General features: G+C 33.1%; 1 protein-coding gene across 2 annotated transcripts; it reads left to right on the top strand.

Moving 5' to 3' along the window:
• The first annotated feature begins 10,313 nt into the window (after positions 1–10,313).
• On the top strand, positions 10,314–15,193 carry LOC139866050 (protein NARROW LEAF 1-like). Of its 2 annotated transcripts, none has more exons than XM_071854178.1 (7): positions 10,314–10,549; positions 11,273–11,360; positions 11,452–11,906; positions 12,823–12,966; positions 13,234–13,474; positions 13,545–14,048; positions 14,552–15,193. In XM_071854178.1, exons 3-7 carry the CDS (start codon positions 11,466–11,468, stop codon positions 14,905–14,907), a joined length of 1,686 nt encoding a protein of 561 aa, XP_071710279.1. In that variant the 5' UTR covers positions 10,314–10,549; positions 11,273–11,360; positions 11,452–11,465; the 3' UTR covers positions 14,908–15,193. The 2 variants fall into 2 exon arrangements, with proteins under 2 accessions (XP_071710279.1, XP_071710278.1); XM_071854177.1 differs by having other exon boundaries at positions 10,315–10,549; positions 14,540–15,193.
• Positions 15,194–15,507: the final 314 nt, after the last annotated feature.

The following is a 15,507-nucleotide window of genomic DNA, read 5'->3' as shown; positions in this document are numbered from 1 at the left end:
CCTCTTGGTGAAGAACCTGAAGCACTTACTGGCGAACCCGTTCGGAACACTATTTTCACCCTCATTTCCAGGATATCCAGTCACGAATATATAATATCTAAAATTTTAGATCTTATTCATCCACTTGTCCGAACCGCCAATCATCCCGGAATAATAGAAGAAGTCAACGAGCTTCGCGCTCGAGTAGTGGCTCTGGAGAATATGGTGCGAAACCTACGAACACCAGCAGCAGCACCAGCAGCATAACCAGTACCACCAGTACCATCAGCATCACCACCAACATCACCACCAACATCACCAGCTTCACCAACGACAACATCCGCATTCCACGCCTCAACATCGCACTCAGTACCTCAAACATCAACATCATACGCCCCATAGATACCAAGGAATATTATTAATAATGAGTTAAGATGTATTGACTCATTCTTCCTGAAGAATTACATATGTATACTTTATATATATGGATTGGAACAATAATAAATCTTTTCGTACTAAGCTATTACGTGTGAATCTTAACTAGTATGTACTACATGGTTAATTCATATCACAATATGCTATGATGTACATCTTTTGTTAATAACTTAACAATCGTTAATCATTGCTTCAATACAATAAACTCCATTTCGTAATAAACCAAGTGTATTACTCAAATATATGATTGATTGTATACTTTAATTTTCGATGTACTCGAAACTTTCTAGAAAATATCATTAGTGCCTTATGAATTTCACAAGAATTCCAAGAGCACCAACATCATATACCGAAGTATATCAATAACAATGAACGATGAAGTATTAATTCATAACTTCATTAGCGAAATATTTCACGACAATTATGAAATCTCTAAGGTTTTGGAGATTATTTATTCTCGTTTCAACAGCAAATCAAATGAGTTTAATATTATATTAGCTCATTAAAACCATGATTACATCTGAAGAATACATATATGAACGTATATCTTCTCTTTTGTACAAACTGTTAATTGTAAAAAATATTTTAACGGGTAGGTAAAACCCGAGAGATATTCATATCTCATATAAATATGTTACATTGTACATTCTTCCATTCTGATTCTGCAGTTGTTAACTATACTACTTACATTCACATGATATATGTATATGTTCACCAAAGAAAAACCATTTTCATACAAATTCAGTTACATACTCTGATTTTGACATATCGAAACTTAAGTAAAGCTTTAGCAAGTGTTATCTTCCTAAAGATCACTACATTCATGAATTATATTCATTCGTATTCTATGATGAATTATCAAATCAAACCACCGAACTTACCATTCCTTACTTTTGAAAATCACAACATTTCTTCGTCAACCGTTAGATCCATTGATGGATGCATCTTACGCTTAAACACTTCAAATTTAAAATTCTTGAAAACATCCTTTGAATCTTGACGATCGCAATCAGCGTTTAATCATCTAAAAATGAAATTTCTTGAAACCATTTCGGATTGATAACCGATGATTCAAATATGGCTGCATTAAATGCAGAGGAAACAGAAAAATTGTAGATGGTCTTAAGGGCCAACAGTTTGATAATAAAGAATGGTACGTTGGAAAAGCTCAAAAGAAAATTTGGAACTGAAAAATGGATTGAGCTAACCATGGAGGAGACCAAGGACAAACACAAGGGTCAAACCCTATATTCAAAGAATCCAGGTAATTTTGGATCCGGTGAAATCTTTAGAGAATATCTTGCTCCGAAGTCATGTTAAAAGCTTGCGGAAAATTTTTCTTCATCAACTTTCGAACTTAGAAATTCCAAAATATCATCATAAATATCCTCTATATTTCGAAAGATATCTTCATAACGATTCATGTCCGCAATTAAGTATCTCTTTGCGATATCTTTATAAAGGAAACTGTTTTAGTTTCTATATTCTGTAAAATTCGAGTTTAAATTATAAATGCTTTGAAGAAGTGTTGGGAATTGAAGCATGAGTTAGTATAATATAATGACGTCAGGCCAACGTGATTATATTACAGTAAGTCATGCTAAGTTTTTAATGGAAGATGATGATTCATAGATTTTATAATCATCATTTTCCATGTTACACGACTCTTACATTCTATTTAACCTCTAAATATATCAAGAACATATTTTTCTTGATGATTCGGTCTTTTCCGGATATTCTGGTAATATGACAAATCAAATCGTGCTATTACATTTCCTTTCTACTTTATATATTATGATCATTCGAAACTTCATACCTATGAATTCTGGACCATTACTCGCTTGACTTGAAGTCGGGAAGAAGAAACAAAAGCATAAAGCTCCGACATATAAGGGAAAATATAAAGCCCGATAACGACTCCGAAATTACAAACCGTGTATATCAATGCGTATAGCAATATAAAGACACGGGATAATTAAAAACACTATAACCCCAAGAGCATAGTAGAAGTAAACAGATTCCTCTGGCGGTAAAAGAAAAAGAAGAATGACTGCATAGATGGTCAATATAATAACCAGGATCAGAACTGGATTAAGCATTTTCTTAATCTTTTGGAAGTTTGAATTGAGAAAGAAAGTATAGAAGTGGTGAAGATAATGAAACGAAAGAAGCTAATTTATAGCAAAATTCCAAACACATCAATCGAGGCAAATCACCGCATTTAATCAAACAAATCTCAAAATTTCGTAAATACCGGAGAATCAAATCTTATAGATTACGAAGATTTCCTTTAATTCCTTGAATTCTGGAAATCAATCGTGACTACGTCAAAAGTTAAGGCGAACATTTAATTTTCTCATTTCACTCTTTTATGATAGCTTCATTTATACTCTTCCTATAAACGAATCGTTTTATCCATATTATTCAATAGTGATAAAACTTTATTTTTCAACTTATATTCATCATTAAAATATTCTTGTTGTAAACAATGAAGATCTCTATCAAATTTCATGACTGTGATTTTCACGAACTCCTCTTTGTTTGTCTGCCCTAATATTGTGGCATAAAATGCTCAAGGTTTTAAATGAGCTCAGTACTATTCATAACACATTTCAGGTATCCAATTTACTGAAATGACTTGTATAACATCATCATTTTGAATGATATTCGCATTAATGATAAAATGCACTTCGTTGAATAACCTATAGAAATCATGGAAGGAGAGGTCAAACAAACGCGTAAAAGCAATATACCTATCGTTAAAGTCCGTTGGAATTCGCGTAGAGGCCCCGAATATACCTGGGAACGCAAAGACCATATGAAACGGAAATATCCCCATCTCTTCTCAACTGCTGATGCAAACGAGGAAACTACCTAAAAACTTCGGGACGAAGTTTTCAATAACGGGGAGGTACTATAACGACCCTCATTTTTTCCATTCTATATTTTTCCAATATTAAAAGCCCAAACAATATAATTAAAACTTAATGATTAAACTTTAATCAACAATTGTTAAGTGTTAAGAGTTAGAAAACATATTAATTAACTTTGTACAAAAATTGACAAGTTAATAAAAGATGAAAATAATAAACTGTTAGTCGACACTCACTGCTAATTAAAATTTATGCATTTATGTAATATTATAACTAATAACCTATAAGTAATAAATAAAAAGTGACATTTATATAAATAATAAAACAATTGGGAACTAAATATATACAAGTCATGAATTAGTAAAAAGAAAATAATACTTATCATGTAGTAAATGTAAAAATAATAATAATAATAATAGTAATAATAATGAGACTAAAAAAATCTTACATCCTTATGTTGACTAAAAATAAAGTGTAAACTAGTACATCCTTATGTTGACTAATTATAAACTAGTACCACCTATTGTTGACTAAAAATTATAAAACAAAATAAAATCATTAATTAGAACATCCTTATGTTGACTAACACTCTAATACTTGCACTATATAAACACCTAGTTTCTCATTCACAAATCACACCAAAATCCTCTCTCAAAAACAATCTCTCCCTCTCCCTCTCTTGTGGTATTCGGATCTTCAAGCTTGTTCTTCGTGTTCTTCAAGAATCTTCAAGGAGTTCTTCAAGATTTTCAAGGCTTTGATCTTCCATCTTCATCGTGTTCATCTTTTCTTTGTTAATTATCTTGAATCTTCAAAGGTATAACATAAACCCTAAACTATTTACATAAACTTTGATCTTTGATAATTCATATTCATATTATAAACTTGTTATTCATAAGTATATACATAAACACACCTAGATTTATATATACATATATACATGTAAAAAAAAATATTTATATATATATATATATATACATATATATACGAATTATATATACATATACATATTAAAACCTTAAACCCTAATTACACCTAAACTATAATTCTTAAACCCTAATTAATTAAACTCTAAACATTTATGAAACCCTAGGACATTAATTACTAAACTCTAGTTATTAATTACTACTTTAATTAACTAACCCTAATTAATGAAACCCTAATACTACTTATACTAGTACTTAACATGTATACACTATTACTATTACTAGCACCTATAACCTACTAATTATATTGTAGCACAAAAACATTTTGGGATATGTATTAGAGATGTATAGATCTTCGAACTTTCTTGACGAATGGTTTCTACGAGATTCTAGGCAGAGGGTTTGGATTTCCGATTTAAAGGGTCCTATGGCTCAAGCCCCTAGATCTAAATTAGCCATTCGAAGGGAAAGGGGTGATTGGAAGCTTATCTAATACGGAAAGTATCCTAAAATAAAAAACACTCATAAAAGTAGAAACTCTCTAGTCATAGAAACTTAGTAAAATAAGAAACTTTCTAAAAATGGAAACTTTATAAAAATAGTAACTTACTAGGAATAGAAACTTAGTAAAACAAACTATACCTAAACACATACTTAAACTTAAACATGGGCAAAACACTTAACTACTCTTAAATGTCAATAGGTTGACTTTCCTGCTCACTCGTTCAACTCTTTATTTCGAGGAATAACTCTCTCTCTACTTACTAAGGTGACTTTCATAGCCCCACTCTTATTGCTATAGCACTTTTTATACTTACTGGGGTGAGACACATGCTGCTTTTATACTTTAAACAACTTAGACACAAGTACGAACCTAAACTGTACTATGACTAGCTTATGCTACTAAGACCCCACAGTGATATTTTTTAATTGCTTTCAGGATAAGGCATTCTTAATTATTGGGGGTAGGCCTATCGGGAGTAACGTCCCCGATACATTTGACCGTGATGTCTTTGTATTACTTAATAATGATTTAAACATAGTGATAAGGTACTGCCAACTTATCATCGGGGCAACAAAACAAACGTTTAGTCTAAAATATCACGAATCAGTACTACTTTTGGATCTGCGAGATCTACTTTTTGATCCTGCGGGAGATCAACTTTACAACTAAATCTTGTGGTCTAAAAACAACGATAACTACTTTTGTTAAACCTATGAACTTCACTCAACCTTTTTGGTTGACACTTTAGCATGTTTTGTCTCAGGTGCTGTTTGATTCAAGCTTTCTTATCTACTAATTATGTGATGCTACTTGGACTTAGGATCAAGAGATATCGCATTTATTACTTCTGCATATGAACAATTACTTTATCGTTATTTCCATTATTGTAACGACATTTCATTTTCCGCTGCGTACTCAATAAAGTTAAATTTTCTCATTTAGTATTGTTCTCGTATTATAATATGTTGGTTTATTTGATATTAGTAACGTTTCTTCCAGACCCTATTGGGAGGACGTTACAGATGGTTCCCACATGTGTTAGGTGACTCACATGGGCTGCTAAGAGCTGATCATTGAAGTGTATATACCAATAGTACATACATCTAAAAGCTGTGTATTGTACGAGTACGAATACGGGTGCATACGAGTAGAATTGTTGATGAAACTGAACGAGAATGTAATTGTAAGCATTTTTGTTAAGTAGAAGTATTTTGATAAGTGTATTGAAGTCTTTCAAAAGTGTATAAATACATATTAAAACACTACATGTATATACATTTTAACTGAGTCGTTAAGTCATCGTTAGTCGTTACATGTAAGTGTTGTTTTGAAACCTTTAGGTTAACGATCTTGTTAAATGTTGTTAACCCAATGTTTATAATATCAAAAGAGATTTTAAATTATTATATTATCATGATATTATGATGTACGAATATCTCTTAATATGATATATATACATTAAATGTCGTTACAACGATAAACGTTACATATATGTCTCGTTTCAAAATCATTAAGTTAGTAGTCTTGTTTTTACATATGTAGTTCATTGTTAATATAATTAATGATATGTTTACTTATCATAATATCATGTTAACTATATATATAACCATATATATGTCATCATATAGTTTTTTTTTACAAGTTTTAACGTTCGTGAATCACCGGTCAACTTGGGTGGTCAATTGTCTATATGAAACCTATTTCAATTAATCAAGTCTTAACAAGTTTGATTGCTTAACATGTTGGAAACATTTAATCATGTAAACATCAATCTCAATTAATATATATAAACATGGAAAAGTTCGGGTCACTACAGCCGCGCCGCGACACAGAAGGGCCGCGCTGCGACACTGTGCGGGAGCTGGTACCTGGGCTGTTTCAATTGTTAAAGTCTCATCCAAATTTCAATTTATCATAACTAATGAATCGTAAATACCTAAAACGCATACCATACATCGTTGGAAAGGTAATTTAACGAGGAATACAACTAAACACATATCATCAATCAATTTTTGCATTTACAACAATCAAAACCACATTAAATGTTCATCATTAATGATATTCAAGCTCATAAATGCAACCAATGATTCGAAACTCAAATGCACACATATAATACGCCGTTTCGTAGGTAATTACGCATACAATACAACTAAACACTTACAATTAACATTGCAAAGCATTCAATGCATCAAAAATCCATTTTACTTCTATCAAACCCTAATTCAAAATCACAAATTTAGCAATTAAGTTTATGGAGTCTTTCTAAGTCAACCTATACATCAAATTGAAGCTAGTGATGTTAGTAACACATTTAATACATGCACTTTTAACATTTAACAACATTTAAGCAACCAAAACTCAAGATTAAACACACCCATTTATCAAGTTCATGCTAATTACTCAATACAACAAGATCGAGCATATAAATCACATATTCATGTTAGACTTGAGCCATAGACACTAATTAACACTTTTATAAGTTAAAAACATCATGAACACAAAATCTAGTGTTTTTAGAAAGTTACCCAAATGCAATAAAGTTGGTATGGATTCGAAGAGGAAGATGCGAGGATTCCGAATATGTAATTTGTTTTATAAAACACTTGCTAGATCGGATTTAGATGATGATTCTTTTTTTGAAGGTTGAGAGAAAAGTTGAAGTATCAAAAAGAGAGAAAGAGGAGAATGAATGGAGGAGAAGACATGGTTGACTAGTTGACCTAGTCAAGACTTTGCCCACTTGACAACTTTAGTCCCTCAAGTTTAAAAGCGGGTGCGTAAATTACCTAAACGAAATATTTTAAAAACGCGTATTAACAGAAGATGTTATAATTATATAACGGACTTTAAAATAAATAGATGGAAAGTAAACGGAAAAAGGCGGGATGTTACATTAGCTCCAGATGTTTTGTATTGTATTGTATTCGATTTTGTAGTTAGTATCGGAGAGATGATTTTATCATTGCACGCACGCATTAGCTCCCGTTTTAGCTACCCTCTGAGAGATGATTTTGCATTGCACGCACGCATTAGCTCCCGTTGTAAAATTATATTGTATTAACTACCACGGTGAGATGATTCTGCATTGCACGCACGCATTAGCTACCGTTGGTGAGTTGTTTGAAAGGTTCCGGTGTTCTTCATATGAATGATTTTACAGCAGGAGTAGACCTGCACAGATTGTTTTCTAAATATGAGTATCTTGTGGTCTATTATACTATTGGAAATGATTATTTATGATAAACTAATGAATTCACCAACCTTTTGGTTGACACTTTAAAGCATGTTTATTCTCAGGTATTAAAGAAATCTTCCGTTATGCATTTGCTCATTTTAAAGATATTACTTGGAGTCATTCATGGTATATTTCAAAAGACGTTGCATTCAAGTCGTTGAGTTCATCAAGATTGATAATAAGTCATTCATAGTTTGGATATATTATGAGATAGTATGCATGTCTGTCAACTTTAGTTGAAATGAAAGTTTATCTTTTAAAAACGAATGTAATGTTTGTAAAATGTATCATTTAGAGGTCAAATACCTTGCGATGTAATCAACTATTGTGAATCGTTTATAATGTATATGAACGGGTCCTTTCAAATTTCGAGTGTGATCAGACAACCAATAATCAGACAAAGGCAGAGCGACTTGTGATTCAGGGTTGATCGACGCCCGAGCAACTCTCAACCGAATGAGTGAGTCACAAGGTGTAAGCCCCAAAGACAAAATAACCTAGGCGCAGAGCATATTCGAGGGCTAGCCTCTTTCTTTCTTACTTGACTTACAATTTGATTTTTTTTTTTTAAATTGAACAAAATGAGAGAACAATATATATATATATATATATATATATATATATATATATATATATATATATATATATATATATATATATATATATATATATATATATATATATATATATATATATATATATATATATATATATATATATATATATATATATGATCATCATCAAGAGGTTTAGTAATTTTTTTTGGTTTTTTTGAATTTTTTTTTTCAAGCATTAAGATCACATGAAAATATCAATATTTAAAAAAGACACTTTATGATAAATGTTATTATTTTGGCGGAAAATCGCTCGAAGAAATAAATGATAACATTCATCATGAGTAATGTTTTAATTAGAGTTTATTTGCATCGTTTTGTTTTCATCTTGTGTGAAGTGTTTTTTTTTTGCAATTTAGCCCGATTTAGAGTTTAGGGTTTGGGGTTTAGGGTTTAGTGTTTCGGGTTTAGTCCCTAAACCCAAAACCTTAAACCCTAAACTCTAAACCGTTCGTGTAAAAAATTCAATCTAGGCTCTAATTTCTAAACCTTAATTTAAAACTCAAAAACCTAATTTCTAAACCCTAATAGCTAAACCCTAAATTTTAACCCGCTAATTTCTAAACCCTAATTTCTAACCCCTTAAAAAAAACTGAGAAGCAAAACATTCATTGCATTGAATGTTATCATTTATTTCTTCGAGCGTTTTCGGCCAAAATACTACGTAGTAATATTTATCACAAAGTGTCTTTTTTAAATATTCATATTTTCATGTGATCTTAATGCTTGAAAAAAATGAAAAAATATACTTTCCCCCACTTCTCCTCAAAAAATTGCTTATATGTTAATTAAAAACATTATATATAAATATTGGGAGATATTAGGGGGAATAGTTGGAGCATTAGGTGCTTCTAAAGAAGCTGAAAAACATGCACAAGTTGATAAATGGAAGTTCTGTGAGAACCTACTTAGTGGGATAAAAATTATAGCAGCTTCGACACCCTATTAGTTTTGCACCTTCTAACATACTTCTCTTCACGCTTTTTATTTTTTATTCACGATTTGATGTTTTATATTCCTCTCTAGTCTAGATGCGTCGTCGATTCTTCCCCTCGTTCTTAATATCTTGGACATTTCACTTTTGCATGCAACGCAAGACCTCTTTCTTTCGTAGCAGCCAAGGGTGAATTCGATCCATTAGGTTTCATTAAAGAAACTAGAGACAAGTAAACATTTTGATTACGATTTAAAGGAACAATCTCAAATAGACCAAGATTCTATTTCGGGTCATTTCTTAGTGAACATGATCTGCCATAATCTCTTCATCTTCGACCCCTTCATTTATGTGCAAGAATAAAGAGCGATTTAGTAGGAAAGTGGACGTTTTTTTTTTGTATATGTAATCCTTCGTGAGTGCGGTATGCACTTTTTTTGTATGTTTCAGAGTTGTGATGGGCATACTAAACCTCTTAAACTTGAACCCATTTGATTGATTGTAGTATTTACCTTGATATCGATTTGTCAATGACCCTTTGTTTATCGAAAAGATTGTTAAAATACTAATTCTGCAGTTAGACCATTGTTTGTTTTTTTCTACGACTAAACTCCAAAAACTATATCAAGATCAAGATAATTCAACATTTAATTATTACAAAAAATATATACTCGGTCAAAAATCAATGATTGGATGATCCAATTCTTATCAAAATTTCCCTTTTACAACAACGACACACTTTCTCACTTTCTTTTATCTTTTTATAATTTTTAAATTAAATTTCATTCTTAATTCTTATTGTTAATTCTAAATAAATAAAACCCTTTTATCTCTGATTTTGTGAATCAAAGTATTCCCTCATATAGAAATTCTTTCTATATTTAGATTTCCTTCTTTCCCACCCCCCCTTTTTCTTTCAACTGCCGTCCGCCGCGAAACGCCCGTGCGACGGCGGCTAAATTTGCTCGTGATTTTGTGACCCATTTGAACAATTTTATTTTAATTATATTGTTTTAAGGTTTAATCAGTTATAGTCCACTTCTCTAATGTAAGTACTCTTTGAATTTGCTTTCAATTTTATGCTAATTTTGTGTTGATTATGCTGCTCTTTGTTTGTTTGAAATGTACAATGTTTGACTTGGATTTGGGGTATTGAATTATTGATGCATTTCTTGGTTTGACCTTGTCACCAGTACTTATAATTTACATAAAAGTTTTGACCTTTACCTATAATCAAATCCTTCTATTTTTATTTATATTTCATGCTTGAATTTTGGGCTTGTATTATTTAGGGGTGTTCAAGAAATGGTTTATGATTCTGGGTTTTCTTCTTCTCGTAATTTTTCTCTGGGTCAAAACCATATTATTTTTATTTTGTGCATATTATTGGTCAAAATCGATTACAATTTACTGTAGGTCCATCATCCTAGTGGTATAACAGTGGTATGAATTCAAGTCTTGGGGTTTGGACAAATGTAAATATTGAGTTAGCTAGGTTTTAGATCTTTCTAGATTGTTTTCTCTTATCGAACCTTGCCTGTATCAGTTTATAGTTTCCTTCATCTATTGATGATGAAGGTATTCTAATTTTAATAGTATTCGTTTTTTAGCCAAAATATATATATATATATATTCGTGTATGAATGTATAGGTCCGTCTTAGTTTCTTTGAGTATTTGCGTTAAAAAAACCAATTATGATTTGACGAATATTAATGTAAATTGTTTTGTTTTCCTGAAATATAATGAGGTTCATTGAGTTTGGTGTTACAGGTTAAATGATCTGCAGCTTAGCAGGCATTACAATCTACAACTGCCAATCACATTTGTTCATATCTTGTGAATGAAAATTGGACAACAAGTGAGTGAACATGGCTGTTTAAGGGTGTATTAAATTACTAAAATTGACACTTTTAACCGACTTAAAAATTGATGACCTCAATTTCATTCAGGTTGAATTTGTGTGATGGATTTAACGTTTCATCACTCGGGATCTGAGGAATCGGTTTTGGACATGGAAACAACGGGTTGTAATCACCCACCGCTACATTCTTGTGCTGCCACATCAACCGGTCAACCGTCAGATAACAACGCAGCGTACTTTTCGTGGCGTTTAAACGATGCGGCTGAAGATAGAGCTAATTACTTTGACAATCTTTTGAAGGGTGTTTTGCCTGTTAGGATTGGTCGATTACCTACTGGAGAACGAGCCGTTACGTTGCTTGAACTAATGACGATTAGGGCTTTTCATAGTAAGAATTTGAAACAAGTTAGTCTTGCTACTGCAATCGGGTTCCGAATGCGAGGCGGTTTGTTGACTGATATACCTGCGATTCTTGTGTTTGTTGCTCGTAAGATTCATAGGCAGTGGCTCAGTCATGGCGAGGTTCTGCCGATTGCTCTCGAGGTTTATAACTCTACGTTCAATTTTAATTTGTTCTAGTGCCCAACTTTTTTATGATCAAACAAAATCACTAACAATGAAAGAAAATCCGAACTTATATTAATAGAAAGTATACAACAAAAGGTTAGGATAGGATAGAAGGCTGGCTTGATTTTAACTGATTACTGATTATAACTGGTTTCTTATAAAGTTCACCCTACACTCACTATTGTAAAAGCCGGACGAGTCGGAGGACACGTTAGTTTGGGGACTAGCCCGTCTCGAGTCTCCTAGAAACTCCTTAAGAGTTGGTTAACACTAAAGAGTCGGGTCAAAGTCGGGCTGAGTCGGGTCTGAGTCGGTCAAAGTTATAGTTAGGTCAAATTTTTATAATTTTTAAAATTAGATTTGTGCCACATATTATGTTTGAAATAATGATGTTTTATGTTTTATATATATGTGTAATATATGTATATTTAATTCATTTATCACTAAAAGTCAACGTTGGTCAATGCTTGACTCGTTCCCGTTCCCAACTTGCGACTTGTACAACCTTGCCTACACTTGAAGTTGGTTATCGTCTTTTTGAGTTTGGGGTTGTTTGGAGACGTTTTTTTTAGAAAATCTGATATTCAAATGAAGTTGGAGATTGTAGGAAGTTATGTTTGTACGTGCCTTTTAAAGTGATTTTGGGTGAAGAATGTGAATTATATTTTGGTTTATGGAAGTATGAGATAGTTTGGTAAACTACATATAACTCCATGTTGAGTTACTTATAACAACTCTCTAAATGGTTCCTAATGTGACACCCAAAGAATCAGAATAAGAATCATGTGTTCGCTAATGCTAAAAATATTATCTTTTGACACACGTGTAAACATTACTATCAGTTAGAGAATTTCATGGAAATGTATATATTAACTGAATAGGGGTTGAACAGGGACCAGGGGGTGTATGGTGTGATGTTGATGTTGTCGAATTCTCATATTACGGTGCACCTGCTGCAACTCCAAAAGAAGAGTTCTACACTGAACTTGTTGACGGCTTACGTGGAAGTTATTCGTCCGTTGGCTCTGGTTCCCAGGTAACTTATCTGTTTCATAGCGAGTCTGTTTTGTCTGAATATGGACATAATAATAAGATATATGTTGTATTTGTAACATGTTTATTACGTAGTATAAACTTATTCATCTTGTTTGGAACTTGTTCATAATAACATATGTTCTATTCGTAACAATACTCGGATATAGACCGATACTGTCTTAGTTAAAGTTACCTTCAAATCGAAAGCTCATCCACATTTTTGGTTCCATGTACCTCAAAACAGAGTAGTGACTTGTTGCTTCTTTAGGTTGCAAGTCAAAGAACATACGGGACCCTGGGTGCCATTGTGAAGAGTCGAACCGGAAATCGACAGGTTGGGTTCTTAACAAATAGGCATGTGGCAGTTGACCTGGATTATCCTAACCAAAAAATGTTCCACCCTATGCCACCTAGCCTTGGACCCGGGGTGTATCTCGGTGCCGTTGAGCGGGCCACGTCGTTCATCACCGATGATCTTTGGTATGACATCTTTGCCGGTACAAATCCAGGTAATAAATATAAATATTAATATTATTATTAATCTGTAAGACCAAAAATTAATTGCATGTATCCCTACAGAAACGTTTGTTCGAGCAGACGGGGCGTTCATCCCATTTGCCGAGGATTTCAACGTATCGAATAATGTGACTACTGCCGTGAGAGGTATTGGTGAAATTGGTGAAGTCAAAGTCATTGACTTGCAGTCTCGGGTCAACAGTATAGTTGGTCAACGGGTAGCAAAAGTTGGAAGAAGTTCGGGGTTGACTACAGGGACTATAATGGCTTACGCCTTGGAATACAATAACGATAAAGGAATATGCTTTCTTACCGATTTCTTGGTGATTGGCGAGAACCAAAAAACGTTTGATCTTGAAGGTGATAGTGGAAGTCTCATTATTTTAACGGGACAAAATGATGAAAAGCCGAGACCAATTGGAATCATTTGGGGTGGTACTGCTAATCGAGGTCGATTGAAGCTCAAAGTTGGTCAACCGCCAGAAAACTGGACCAGTGGCGTCGATCTTGGTCGCCTTTTAGACGTTCTTGAACTTGATTTGATTACAACCGATGAAGGTCTTCAAGGTTTGTATTTTGTATAGATTTTAAGCCGCTTATATGCACCAATATTTTACTGTAAAGTGTTGTTCATTTTGTGCTGTATTTCGTTGTTGTATTAGCGTGTGAATTTGGAATGACTTACATGGTACAGAACGTGACCAAACTAGTTTGGTTCGTTTCCCAGTCCCAATTTATAGTACAAAGTCGGACCGAGGACCGGACCATATGTTTTCGGTTCATATAGTTTTCCTGTTATTTTCGGGTTCAGTCTGGTCCGAACTAAAGACCAAATTTCTGGCAAAATGTGGACCGATGACCTGACCGAAATAGCTCGGTTCGGTTCCTCATTAACGCAGTTACAAAATTTATAAATGGGGGGCGTACTTTACAAATCAATTACAACTTTTATTTTTGGAGGCGAACTTTTTTTTTTTTTAATTTAAAAAACCTTTAGGCACTTTTATAAACTGATCATTTATTTTCCAACCCTGTCCTTTGTTTTTTCTCTAACATAGTTGCACTGCAAGAACAAAGGAATGCATCATCAGCAGCGGCAGTTGGGATTAATTCTGTTATTGGCGAATCATCAACTCGTGAATGTATACCAGCACATAGAACAGCAGATAACCATGGGTGGCCACTTAATTTAAATGACCAAATCGCCCCTATAGAATGTGATTTTTTGCAAGAGAAGTTCCGTAGTGAAAGTGGTACTGAAGCAGCGTCTAACATATCACGCTTTCCTGTAAATCAAACTGGCAACTTTGAAAATTTGCAGACTCGGTCGCTATTAAGAAACGTGTCTGAAGAAGGTTTAATTAGGTTGCAGTGTGGTGAACCAGAACCGAAGAGAAGAAAGCAGTATGAAGAAAATGCGAAATGAAGGACCGTAAGTAATTTGTGGAAGCTGTAAGTATTTATCGCTAAGTTTTGCGTTCGTTTTCATCCTACTCATTGGCTTATATTTTTTGTGGCCCTGGCGTAATTTGGCTGCTAAGGTTGCCTACTACCAGTTCATCTTCATCACCGTTTAGATTGTAGAGTTGTTTAGATTTGAAACAACGGCTAAATTGTCAAAAATATGTACAGTTTTAGTACCATGTATTCAGTCAAAACCTACTTCTGTATTGCAAGTATTCGTTGATGAATAAAATTAATAATATTATTAATTTTTTCGTAAATACAAGTATGATTGGTGCTGCAAAACTGCACAAATTATTTTGTGGTGTTAGGTTTAAATGAGGGGTCGTTTATGTAAATATGAAAAATCCTTTTTATGAGTTTGTTGATTGGACAATAGCACGAATATTTGCGCAGTCAACACTACAAATGATTTAGTGCGTTGAGTAATTACATTATTTTAGAATTGATCAACGATGTCTTCGTACGTTTTCTTTACTAAATTCTTTAGAGCACGAGGTGGTGTTATGAAGTGCTTTTAGACCATTTGTAGAGCTAAGTGACATTTCTTTTTGGTGTTGGT

This window comes from Rutidosis leptorrhynchoides, chromosome 9 (genome assembly GCF_046630445.1).
Source record: "Rutidosis leptorrhynchoides isolate AG116_Rl617_1_P2 chromosome 9, CSIRO_AGI_Rlap_v1, whole genome shotgun sequence".
NCBI lineage: Eukaryota > Viridiplantae > Streptophyta > Magnoliopsida > Asterales > Asteraceae > Rutidosis > Rutidosis leptorrhynchoides.
Note: the sequence above shows the minus strand (reverse complement) of the source record. Positions and strands in the feature narration are given on the sequence as shown.

Bases quoted from the DNA above. Each gene is read 5' to 3' on its own strand.
- LOC139866050 (XM_071854177.1), top strand. From the start codon at position 11,466: ATGGATTTAACGTTTCATCACTCGGGATCTGAGGAATCGGTTTTGGAC. The intron at 12,967-13,233 runs GTAACTTATCTG...TTGCTTCTTTAG, and splicing joins CCGTTGGCTCTGGTTCCCAG to GTTGCAAGTCAAAGAACATA. The intron at 14,049-14,539 runs GTTTGTATTTTG...TCTCTAACATAG, and splicing joins AACCGATGAAGGTCTTCAAG to TTGCACTGCAAGAACAAAGG.